General features: G+C 44.7%; 1 protein-coding gene across 1 annotated transcript in view; it reads right to left on the bottom strand.

Moving 5' to 3' along the window:
- Positions 1–1,372: 1,372 nt before the first annotated feature.
- The window catches only part of kmt2cb (lysine (K)-specific methyltransferase 2Cb), a 62,485-nt gene continuing 50,864 nt past the window's right edge, over positions 1,373–12,993 (bottom strand). Inside the window, exons 44-61 of the mRNA XM_079285092.1 lie at positions 11,268–12,908; positions 10,808–10,999; positions 9,682–9,846; positions 9,460–9,589; positions 8,756–8,903; positions 8,418–8,602; positions 8,116–8,252; positions 7,467–7,749; positions 7,154–7,287; positions 6,502–6,612; positions 5,275–6,391; positions 5,043–5,179; positions 4,770–4,912; positions 4,493–4,667; positions 4,259–4,375; positions 4,098–4,171; positions 3,629–3,737; positions 1,373–3,297 (exon numbers count right to left, since the gene is read on the bottom strand). Coding sequence (XP_079141218.1) covers positions 3,205–3,297; positions 3,629–3,737; positions 4,098–4,171; positions 4,259–4,375; positions 4,493–4,667; positions 4,770–4,912; positions 5,043–5,179; positions 5,275–6,391; positions 6,502–6,612; positions 7,154–7,287; positions 7,467–7,749; positions 8,116–8,252; positions 8,418–8,602; positions 8,756–8,903; positions 9,460–9,589; positions 9,682–9,846; positions 10,808–10,999; positions 11,268–12,908 — 5,091 coding nt within the window. The 3' untranslated portion in view covers positions 1,373–3,204. The remainder of the gene's footprint in view (positions 3,298–3,628; positions 3,738–4,097; positions 4,172–4,258; positions 4,376–4,492; positions 4,668–4,769; positions 4,913–5,042; positions 5,180–5,274; positions 6,392–6,501; positions 6,613–7,153; positions 7,288–7,466; positions 7,750–8,115; positions 8,253–8,417; positions 8,603–8,755; positions 8,904–9,459; positions 9,590–9,681; positions 9,847–10,807; positions 11,000–11,267; positions 12,909–12,993) is intronic.

Here is a 12,993-nt window from a genome sequence, read left to right as displayed (position 1 = left end):
ATGCGATGTCGACACGCTGTAAACAAATTGGCTAAGTACGTAATAATAATAATAATAATAATAATAATAATAATAATAATAATAATAAGAAGAAGAAGAAGAAGAACCATACATCTCTAAAATAATGTTACAAAGTGAAAACACCCAGACACACACATATAGTATATATACATATATACATGTGTATATATATGTATATATATATACACATGTATATATATATACATATATATATACATATAGATACATATATATACAAATATATACATATATATATACATATATATATATATGTATATATACATATACATATATATATATACATATATATATATATTTTGTGTATATATATATATATATATATTTTGTATATATATATATATATTTTTTTTTTTGTATATATATATTTTGTATATATATATTTTGTATATATATATATATATATATATATATATATATACAAAACAGAACAATATAATAACAGACACTAAAAGTACACCGTTAAGATAAATGCATGGTCATCTCTGATCTATACTCATTGTAGTTCAGCTTGAGAAGATTTACTGTTCTGTGTACAATAATTCAGTCATGATGACAGGATCCAGACTATTTCTTGCTTTTTTAGTAGCTGTATCTTAAAATCTATTATAAAATCCAATGGGGGCCAGTGCCAGGATGCTGAAATTGTGGGACATGTGACCAATTACGTCCATGATCTTGTTATCAGCATGAAAACCTTTCAATCTAAAGATGATAGAAAATGATGTACCTTGTTGCTCAGTTGGCAGAAACAGGATTGACAAATGAGGCAAAACCACCCCGATGTTACTGCGTGTCTAATATGCACAATGGCCTAAATATGATATCTTCATTCATTCATAATGAGGATGCTATGGACTCCCGTTTATTTTTGTGACGTCAACTTGACAATTCTGTCATAAGGCGAGCTTGGTTGAAGGGTACAATGAAGGCGACGACGAAGACACAATGTTCTCAGGAACGATGGAGGAGCTCCATAGTTCACTTCAGGAGGGACGGAGGAGGACGTACGGTTGTGATGGCTTTTGGCAGTAAGAGAAGTGAAATGTCTTCTTTCCTCCCATCTGTGCAGGTCACAAGTCAAAACAGCTGAGAGCCATGGCTGTATATTTACTTGCATCAGTGGCAATAAAACTGCCTCTAAAGGGATATTTGTTTCATACACCTAGCATTTATGTAAATCATTTTGATACTTTGCTAATCCCCTGGAGCCTTGCTTGGCTTCTTCTTCAAAGTCACAGATAGAACTCTCCTAAAACAACCAGTGCATAGGAAAATGATGTATTTATTATAGTTTCAATTCTTCATATTTACCTATTTAAACGGTGTAGTTATTGATATCACATACACAACTTTCTAACATGTAAAATAGTTTATTTTTGTAAATGTTTCTAAATTCAATTCCACAAACTCCAAACCTCATACTCTGTACACTTCAAAAGGCATTTTCAAAACAAAAAAAAAAAAGGAGAAAAAAAAATAATCTGACTACACAACCAAGAAAATGTAGCACAAACACACTGGCAGGATGATGTAATATCATACAAGAGAAGAAAAATATCCAAGAAACAATTTTGTTACAACCATTCATTGAGAAAATATATACAATTGAGTCTTCGGAAAGTTAAAAAAATACATGCCATATACATTACAAGTTCTAGGACTGTCTCCAAAATTTTACAGTCGACTTGAAATTGTGCACGCAAAAACTCTTCCGTTTCTAAGCATGTGACTTGTGAAGTGTCAGTATAAGAAATATTTCTGATTAAGGAGAATGCCATTTCTGTCCCCAAAAAAAACAGGTAAAACAACCTACGGCTCCGCACAGGAGTTCCCCCCCGTTACGATTCTTTCCGTCACACTGGTTTCGTCTAACTCACAATATCATTAGACGTTTGCACCGTATTTTTAAAAGCAATGTATAAACAGGTAAATACATGTTGGTGTTCCTATTCGTGTTAAAAAGTTAGTAATTTTTGGGTTTCAAAACCTAATTCACAGTTCTTTAAAATCAAACCTGATTAACAGCAAACAGATCACACTGATCTCTTACTATTTGAAGAGTCTTTTTTTTTTTGATTCTGTAACTGATAACTCGTTACGTTAGTCAACAAAAATATTTCTTTTTTTTTTGAGTGGTCAAAGCATGTGTAAGTCACAAAACACTACGCTACAATACCTTACTTTTAATACAACAAAAATACTTTGTGAATTATTGTGGTTATATTACAAATTCTGTACAGAATAATCATAATATATACTCTCAAACTGAAATAACGTCCATCTTAAATAAATTTCAATGACAAACAGAACAAAAACAATTCAAAAACACCCAAACATCAAGAAGGTTAAGGTAGTATTTGGTCGGTTATTCCTATAGTTTTCTTTATGTACATTTTTACAAAAGTAACAGCATGTCTTCCTCAATCTTCAAAAACAAGAGCGATCTAAGCCTTCTTTAACTCAATCTCATCATTTTGAGAATAAAATTCATTCACTCAGTAATAAATACAAAACCTCTCGAATTCCACACAAATCACATGACAGAGACCTATGATAAAACTGACTCATGGAATCAAGTATTTTAAACATTTTCGTGTGTGTGTGTTTTTTTTTTGTTTTGTTTATTTTCTTTTTTTTTTAGTGCAAGTTAATATTCCCTTCGCGGTATTCATTGCTGTACATTCCTCATTCAGTGATGTCTACATTTAGTCATACGGTATACATTGACAGTATGAAACAAAAGGGCCTGCCCTTAGTAAGCAATAAGGCCGCACCCTGCACAGTGCTTTCTCATTCGCTGGTGGATTCCGCACCCCATGTACACCAAACAAACGCACAGATACATACAGACAGACAGACAGACATACAGACAGACAGACAGAGGCATCTCATTCAACAGAGCCCCTCACATATGGCACGAGTCACATCCTGCTACTGTGGTAACGTTTCCCTTCCTCCACCCATGTCTTGCCACGATCTTGACGAACCCAACACTTAAATTGAATCAATCTCTCCAAAACGGGCTCGGGGCCTCCTGCTTGTTCATAAAATGGCTTTAATGTGAAGCCTTTTTCTTCTTCTTCTCTCGGTGCAGTGATCGCAGCGTCCACACACTATAGCAAGGAATGCATTTAGGTTTTGTCGTTTTTTTTGTCGTTTTCCTCAGTTAATCCACTTCCTGCACTCAGGAGCTCTGCAGTGGCAAGCGATCTTGTGCTGACCCTCCACAGCGTCAAACTGGTAGTCGAAACTCAGCTGGATAACAAGGAGGGAAACATCAGTTCCTCAGTATCACATGTGTGCTTTTTGTATGTTCACGTTAGAGATGCATGCCGAAAGCATCATTATGAATCCCGCTGAGTCATTATCGAGCTCACAGCATATAGTGACTTTGCTGTTGTAAACATTACTGCTCTACACACAACACTTGTTTATTTGTAAAATATAAATAAATTCTAGTCCTGTTCTTTAAATAATATATTAAGAAGTAGTTATTTAGTAATGAGAAAGAACCAATAAAATCCAAACGATCCCTGATTCAACTGTATGAATAAGAAGTCGAACCAAAGAAAAGAAAGACATTCACCTCTTCTCCTTTCTCAACTCTGCGATTGCAGCTGATGATGATTTTGTAACCTCTTTCAAACGTGACCACCTCAGCAACACAGTTCGGGGCACAAGAGTGGTTGATATATCTGGAAAAACAAAACAGAGATTTATTACATGATTACATATAACACAATATTCTGCGCAGGACTTTAAAGTAAAAGGTTCTGTGCTACATTTTACTTTTTTTGGCAATAGCTAAATTGCTACATTCAAAAATTAAAATAGTGTTTTGATCTGAATTTAGAAAAATGGTATTCTTTTATACAAACTCAAGTATGCAGAATAAATAAGAGCATCACCTCAAAAAACATTATCCATTTGTTTTTCTTCTTTAAATATGCAACAGCACTATGCTTGTGTTGGAGCTGCAGGACCATGAAAGATGTAATTCTACGTTCTCCTACGTTTACAAAAATCTCACAATAACCGACCGAATGTCACAGTACCTTGCTATCCCTCCAGTTCGAGTGGCGTCTACAACATGTTCGCTGTCGATGCGGAACATGAACACTGTTCGGTTCTGTTGGGGGGGGAGAGGAGGTTTTACTTGCTGGGTTTTTTTTGTGCGTGGCAAAAATAACTTTCGACAAATGTAATTGATGAATACCTCAGTCCTGTAGATCTTCTCCTTGCTGATGGCGACCTCGTTTCGGAGGACGGTTCCATTGTACTCGATCACCATAGTTAGTTTTTCCAGGTCTCGAGCAGCGAACAGACCCAGGCCCTGTGAACACGTTACACAAGACGGTATTCATTCTGTCCATGGGGAAGACAATCAGAGAGCATCAGCTGCACTCCGTCAAAGCTGAGAAATTAATAAAATATATTTCTGAACACTGACCTGGACGCGGGACTGGGCCAGATAGACATTGGCTCTCCACTCACTCTTCATCCAGCGGTACTGAGAAGACCTGGGGTGCACTACTGGCGGCTTGCCCTGGGGGGCCCCACCCTCTCCTTGGGCCACATTCTGGTTAGACCTGGCACTGCTGGTGGATACAGCCTGTGGATGTGGCCTTTGTGCAAGCAAGTAACGAAACAAAAACAACAACAACAATTACAGGTTTCGCTTCAGGACAAACATACAGCTATTCAATGTCAGCGTCGCCCAATGTTACCTTATCACCAGGGAAGTGCAAGGAGAGCTGGTCCTCGGCTGGGCGCGGGCGCTGCCAGCTGGATTGAATATGAGCGGCAGCTCCACGAGAGGGTGGCGTCCGTAACGGAACGAGTACCTGACGCAAGCTTCCACTCCCGGGAGCTGAAATAAATTAATACAAAAAAGGATGTCATATCCTGCAGCCTCTAAATAATATTATCGACACACAATTAAAATGTCACATTATTTAACCTGAATGAAACCAACAAAAATTAAAAAGGCAGCAACAAACCGATTCAGAGATCTTGGTGACTGCAGGGACTGTGAGTCCAAACAAGTCCTCTCCTTTCAGGTAAACAGGGAAGAGCTTTAGAGTGCCTGCCTCATTTCTTTTGTCAGCAACAGGACCCAGGACCTTATCCCACACTCCTAATTACAGCGAGAGAAGCACACAATGTCAGAAACTGTATACTCTTAAAAACACACGGCAATAATATTCCTGTGACGAATACGCAAGGACACACCTTTTGCAGAGCTGTCAGTCAGGACCAGGTCTTGGTAGCCCTGTTCGATCACTCTGATGGTAAACTCCGGCAGCTCCTCTCTGTCCTCGACAGAACAGACGTAACGGCAGCGGCGGTTGCCGTGGCGCATGCTCCAGTATATGCGGCACGCCTCGTAGCCGACTGGAGAGATGGCTGTTGAGGAATGGAAGGCTGCCATTTGCAGAGGGGTGAGTTGCCCCACTGCGTGCAACACCAGGCTGCCGACTCGAAAGGTGTAGCCCAACTCCGGCTGCCGCACGGCAGTGGCGATCTGCCGCACTTCGTCCCTCTGGACGTAGACGCGCCGGAAGACCGCGAAGCAACGCAGCTCGTGATCCAGCACTTGTCCGGTTGTCCCCCGGGGCCGGTGGGGGTGACACAGCATGGTCTTGTCCTTGAAGAAGGTGCACTGAGCTTGCAGAGCGCAGGTGAAATGGTAGACATTGGTGCAGCGCAGGCGGTGGCAGCCGCTGGTGGCTCCGGTCTGCTGGCAGAAGGCGCAGCGCACTGTTTGGCCGCGGCGCAGCGCGAGCTCCACGTTGATGAGAGCGCCGGCCTGCGTCTCGTAAACCTCGGTCGACCACAGGGCACAGTTCAGGTGAACCCACACGTCCAGATCGAGATTGAGAAGCCGAGCGGGGCCGTCGGTGATCCCGTCTCCGAACTGGTGGCAGAAACAGCACCGCCTGTGGTCCCGGAGCGATGCCGGAGAGCGCAGGGAGGCCCCGAGTTTCTTCAGGAGCTCATCGATCTTATCCTCGTCCGGGAGCTGGGAATTCCCTCTCGGCACCACCACCTGGACGGTCCACTTCCTCCAGCGGAGTCCTTTCTGTCGCTTTCCCTGATACCAGCCGTCATGGGACCTCGGCCGGGCCTTCAGCTTCACCGTGACCTTGATGGCATCCGACTTGGTCTCCATCTTGTGTGACTCATCCGCCATGGGGAAGGGGATGGGAGGCGTCGAGGGGGGAGACTGCTTGGGCTGAAGCTGGGCCAGGCAATGGACATCCAGTGATGACATGTTGTTGCTGTACTGGTGCAGAATTTTAGAAAGCCTCTCCGTTTGCTCGGACGCAGGGAGAAGGGACACCGATTCCTGAAAAGAGGAGACAAGAGCCATGACATCCAGCAAAAAAACAACAACCCAAAACAAGTATATTAATTGCAAGCTATTTAGACCCACGGTGGCTTTACAGTGGTACAGACCTTAGTTTCTGTCGTTGATCTGGATTGCAGAGGTGTCGAGGAACAGTACAGAAGGAAGCAGCTGTGACTGCAGAAGACCAGGTCTTCAGATTTCAAACGGCCTCCAGATTCCTGATGAGAGAAAGCAGTCACAATTTTAACAAGGCTGAAAAAGGAACGAGGTGTTAAATCAAAGCCTCACCAATTTGAACTGCTTAAGCTCGAGTGATGTTAAAAGAAGTTATGAAATAAACATCAAAAACGTATATTTAAATGACCAAAATACTCGGGACTGAAGTCATGGGGTATGCTGTTTAACCCACTCATTCATCTGAAATGGATTCAACTCAAGGAGGCAGGATTTACATAAACAGAGGATGTATGCAGTGTTACTGTGGTGCAGTGTGTGTGTGTGTGTGTGTATAGATGTGTATGGCCCCTCAGACTGAAAGTAGATAATACATCCTACTAGTAAAGTCCGGGCATCCAGTCATGGCTCATCTAGCCCCCCATTGGGAAATGAATAATAAATTATCCATAATTGTTTGGCAGAGATGACGTGGTGTATTTAAAGCATTTTGTACATTATTAGTCTCAAAATCACACTTGTGCTCCAGCTGAAAAGGTGGCCTGCCTACTTAATGTACCCCCCCCTGCCTAATTAATTCGCTACCTTCATGTGGGTGGGGAGATCTTTGATGGATTTCTGCACTCCATTTCCCAGAACCACCACCTTACAGTGGCAGCACCAGTGAGGTTTACATCCCGGGCTGCCAGGCGTTTTCTGGTCTGGTCCTCGAGCTGCGCCTGAAGTAACAGAAAATATATATTTTTTAAAACATGCATTCTCTGATTGTAAACCTACAGCATAATGATGCTTGACTTTCACAATTGCTACTTCGTGCCCTTTCACAGGAAGTAATTATGTTTTGCGTTAATCAGACACGACTTTCAATTAAAAATGCTCTTATTTAATTCTCCCTCACCTGGGCTGTTGGGATGGAAACGGAAATGATGAGCCTGCTGCTGCTGCATCATTGCATGAGCTCCACTGGGCCTCATCATCTGTGCCGGCCGTCCGTGAAGTCCTCCATTGTCCACTTGTCCGTGGAAGAGCATGGGAGGCCGAGGATCCATGCCGTGGGGGCCCACCCTGGGACCACCGAGCATCGATGGGTGCCCCCTGTCTGGGGTGCTGCTGACCTCGTAGCTACTGGGGATCTTCACACACAGTAGGTCTGAAATGGCTGCCACCACACCTGTGATGTTCTGAGAAAAAGAAAAGAATAGTTGATTAGATCTTTCCTTGACATTCTCCTGGATAAGTCCAAAAAGACTCGACTTGTTTTTTGATTGGGATGCATTTATTGTTCTGATGCACATTTACATTTACAATGAAAAAACTGAAGCTGGCCACTCGCTAACGGGGATTACCTTTAACAAATGATTTAAACTGATGCTCCTCTCTCATTGGCTAAAGTACGTTTAGTCCTCCGAAGAGGGGGGGTGGGTACAATAAATAAGCCAGCGACAGGGGGCAATCCTGAGTGAATATGCAGCATCAAATGTGATGCATGTACGTACGAATTAAGATATGAATAGCTGTAAAACAATCAGTCTGTGAAAGCACAGTACCTCTGCTGCAGCTGGTCTCAGTGTGATGGCTACAGACACCAGCCCTTGTTTGGAATCATTCGACATGGAGCCGAAGGGGGAGCCGAAGAACATCGCAGAGGGCTCCGTTTTGATATCCTGCAGTTTGATTTCTGATCCTGGAAAACAAAAAAAAGAGCACATGCATAAAAGTTTGCCGACACACTTTTAAGGTATACGCTAGAGTCGTATGGCACGCACAAAAACATCCAATTCATTATCATCGGAGTCGCAGGAATAAATGTCTTAACTGCGCTGGTTATGTGGGAGTTGTGTGTGTTTACCTTTCCCGTCAGGCGCGGGAAGCATGGGGAGGACAGGAGACAGGCAGGGGGACGGGGGCTCTTCCTTCACCAGAGACATGTCTGGGTAGCGACTGATCTCCATGCCCACCACGCTCTCAGGAGATGAGGATGGAACAAAACTGTCAGGTGTGTCCCTGTCCTTGCAAGGCTCCTGTCCTCTGTTGCTGTCATCATTTTAGGAGGAGAAACAAAAATATTAACCACCTCTGTCGAGACCATGTGGCCCAAATCTCTTATCATGACATGATCAACACAAACAGATGTTATGACAACCGTTAATGGTGTGGCAGCCCTAGAAAAGACAGAGGGAATTTTACCTGAGCTCCTCCTGGTTGTTGTGAGGAGGGGTGGGGAGGGAGGCCGGAACATCCACAGTTTTGGGACCCTGTGCAATGGCCCGGGCTAGAAGGTCTTCCTCAGTCCTAAATGGGACATGTAGCGTCTTTGGGACCAGGCCTTTGGACACTGTATGAAAACAGGAGCACAATGTCAACACGACTGTGCATAGTATGCATGCCCATAGGGCTGGAAATAATCCTCATTCCACCATTATGAGATTAAGGGGGACAATCACGTGATGTCATTAAAAGGTTTGCTGTGCAGGAATTGCTGCTGCATGTTTGTAAAACACAACATTCAAACCAGACACCAGAAGCGCGTGTCACCCAGAACAAAGCCCGGCGTACAACCTGCAGCATCACATGCGACAGCGGAAGTGAAAACCAACCCCAGATTCACTCTCGTTTTAGAACAGGCTCTGTCTGCTTTCACCTCGCTATATTTGCCTTTTGCCTGCCATTTCCGTAGCTTCCTCTTGGATGTTACACACCCAGAAAACCCAAACACAGGAAAATGAGAAGAGAATAGAGGCAGAGGGCAGGATCTCTGCAGACACGCCACACATTTCTAGTGGGTCTTCAGTGATCATTGAGCGGGATTACTATTTTATGAGTCAATACATTGTGTTCTTAGGTAAATCCTGCATTGTATACCTTTAAGATACATCCGTCTGAATGCTTACCCATGGCAGCAGCTTTGCTGGCCAGCTCCTCTGTCGTGGCAAATCCGTTGATCATTTTCTGTCGGGTCACAGGTGGTGGGGTGGGAGGAAGAGACGCCGGTGGTGTCGGTGGATTGCTGAGGTTACTCTGCTGCGGGAATCACAACAAATGCAGTGTCAGCACACAAAACATGCATCGCTGTTTATCCAGTTCCAACTTGGTGAGGTAAGCGGATCTCTCACCTTGTAGGCCAGTTGGGAGTAATAGTCGGACACTCCGTCGAGGGAGGCGCTGCCAAAGGTACCAGACAGGAGGTTCTCTCCATTGAGCGGGCCGCTGCCATAGGGAGCGAAATGGGCAAAGTTGACCCCAATCAGGGGCTCCATTAGGGGCAGCAGGGAGAGCTGCTGTGTGAGGAGAGAAAAACAGCACCAGATAAACAAACAAAATGAAACAGTGTTCATAAATAAGAAATACAAAAAACAAGACCTTACATAAAACACATATTTGTGATTAACTTTGCATAACCAGCGTCATTAATCTTAGATAGATGGATGGATGGCTTTGTCTTATATATTTGTCAAAAATCCTTCCACCACCACCACACCAAGGCCATTCTTCAGCTAGTTCAAGCGTTAGCCTTTGTCATGGGTTTGGTCTGTCGGGTTATGCCATTACATAGTTACATTACATCTTTCACTGCTTGTAAAAACAGTAACCTCCAAATACAGCCAGTCCTGCCTGAAGTGGCATCTCTGAGACTGTGTCCTCAAGTTTGGATTGAATATTGGAAGAATAATACAAATTTTAAAGTCTAATCTCAGGTGCAGTCATCAATCTTGCTGTGTGCAGACCACTGAAGGTCAATGGGAGGCAGAATCAAACCGTTAACTGTCCAATGATGAGGCTCAAAGCCACCCTTTTAGCCAGATTTGTGCGATACTTGTGAGAAACAAGCAATACAAAGTGAGAGCTCATTTGGTTTTAAATGTGACGGTTGAGAAGATGTACAACATTTCTAATGAGCGAGCTGGATTCACGACGTTTAAATTAATAAACCTCGATCAATGAGCGACTTCGCATACAATCTCGAATCCCCTTCCCCCTCTCCTGAATAATAGCAGCTTCTAATACCTGTGTGTGCAATTGCCATCCAACAAGTACCTAATTACAGTAATATGCTTATGATATGTGAAATTAGTGTCTGTGCACTCGGTGGGCAACATTTTATTTTCTGGCAGTAATTAATACTGTAAAATTCTGAATAAAGTATTCAGATTCCAAGCTATAATCTTTCTTCCATCCTTTGTTCCCGAAGATGTGCGATTTAATGACGAGCAGGCTATACAGCGGTGAAATCAATCTTACCTGTTTGATTTGGGTCATTACGGTGTCAGGGCCAGAGTGCATTAGCTGCCTCTCATCCCCTTCCTTCTTCCTCTTCTTGTAGCGAGACGCAGGTTTCTCCCCTCCTTTCGGAGCCCTCTTGTTCCTCCCTTTCTTCTTCTCCTGTTCGAGGAGCACAGGACCAGGGAAGTCTAGGGTGCCATCAGAGTACGCCTGGAGATGAGAAAAATATGTTTTTGCATAAAAAAAAAAAAAAGAAAAAAAAAAACAACCCTCATGAATTTCCCTTCAGATTGCTTGGGCAGCATTATGGCTCCAAGTTGGATGTTTTCAAACACAGAACTATGACTCATTCAAAAGCCAACAGCTGTGACTCATACAACAACTATGACACGCCTCCCATCTGAATCACCCAGCCCGTCTATGACTCACTAAGTTGATCGCTCGGCGCTCTAGCCGTATGACTAACACAAACACTGACCCCGTTGCTGTCCATGGAGCTTTGCCTCAGCAGGGCTTTGCAGTCTGCCAGCTCCTCCTCCTCCAAGCGCATGCTCTCCTCCGACCTCTGCTGGGACAATCCGGATGGAGGTGTGCTCTTGTTCTTCAGAAGGTGTTTCAGTAGTTCATTGCCAGCCTCCCCTTTGTTTGGACTTTGCCCTGCGGGGAAGGGAGACCCACTCCCTTTTTTACCCTCCACCTTTACGGCGCTCATTTCTGAGCCGATGGGCCCTTCCCGCGGCCCATGACACTCACTGGCATCCATCTGCTCCAGCTTTATGTTGTTAAGGATCCTGTCATGTTCCTGAGCCTGGGCCCTCGCTGTGTCCGATGAGACGCCGGGGTGTCCAGATTGGCCTCCAGAAAGCTGCCTCTCCAGCTCCGAGTGACTAGGGGTGGAAGGTCCCAGTAAGGGGGACCTCGACAAGTCCTGCTCGCTAAATAGATGGGTGTTTCTGGTTGGAGTTGAGGCGGTGTCTGAGACACACGGCGTGAGCGGGGCTGTGAGGTCCGAGTGTGGCGTTGAAGGCGTCTTGACTGAATCTGCCTCGTCATCCTTCTTCTTTTTGCGGTTCCTCTTCTTTTTCCCCTTCTCGTCTGGAATGATGTTGGAGTAGAGTTGGATTAGAGACTGACCTGAGCCCGGAAAGTTAGACTGTAGAGGTGTAGCCAAGTCGCCTCCAAACGGTGGACCCTCACCTGGCATCGGCAGCATCAGTCCTGGTCCACTGAACTGACGAGGTCTGGGTTGACCCTGGGGATAATTAGGTGATTGTAGGGCAAGATTATCAGGCCCAAAACTGGGCCCCATGTCACGGGGCATCATTCCATTGCCCATCATGGCCCTCCTTTCACCTTGCATAAACGTCCCGGGTGGTGAGCCCATACCAGGCTGCATGCCCTGCTGCTGGGGGAACATTGGTGCGAGCTGTTGCTGCAGAGGAGGCCTCTGAGGCTGCATGAAGTCCTGTGGAAGCTCTGCGTTGAAAAATGGCATCTGAGCGAGTGGCGCCATGTTCCCGTCTGGCCCCATCATCCCTTGCTGCTCCATTTCCATACGGTGTTTCAGGGCTCTCTGTCGCTCAACTTCCTGCATTAGCTGCACCCGCTGTCTCTCCTGCTGCTCCCTAAGCCTCTCCCTCCTCTCCCGCTCCTGAAAGCCTTCACTGAACGGGTTGTTGTCGTCGAACTTCACGCCGCCTCCCTGTATGGGTTTTACGCCGCCTGGTGGAGCCGGTGGTGCCTGGGGATCCACGGGCACTTGTGAGTGTTGAGGTATGTTACCCATTGGCATCTGATGAGGTTGGCCGGGATTTCCCACAGGTACCTGGGGGGGCATTATGGGTGGCAGTCCCGGTCCTGCCATGGGCATGGGTGCACCAGGGTGCCAGCCAGGTGGTGGGTCGGGAATACAGGGAGGTGGATTTGGCTGGCCAGGATGAAGTGGCATCTGCATTATGGGGTTCAGAGGAGGTTGGACAATTGGTGGTCCACTCGGGACCATACCGGCAGGGCCTGGCATTGGGTGCATCCCAGGCATTATGGGCGTCATATTGTTTTGCTGCTGTTTCACTCGGTACTCCTCTATAAGTTCAGCGTGCTCCTTCTGCTGTTTGCGGATCTGAAACAAAACATAAAACATATTTAAAAAAACAAAAAAAAAAAATTATATTGAGGTTCTCTATGAAACTTACAAAGACATGACG

Source organism: Melanostigma gelatinosum (genome assembly GCF_949748355.1).
Source record: "Melanostigma gelatinosum genome assembly, chromosome: 15".
Lineage (NCBI taxonomy): Eukaryota > Metazoa > Chordata > Actinopteri > Perciformes > Zoarcidae > Melanostigma > Melanostigma gelatinosum.
Note: the sequence above shows the minus strand (reverse complement) of the source record. Positions and strands in the feature narration are given on the sequence as shown.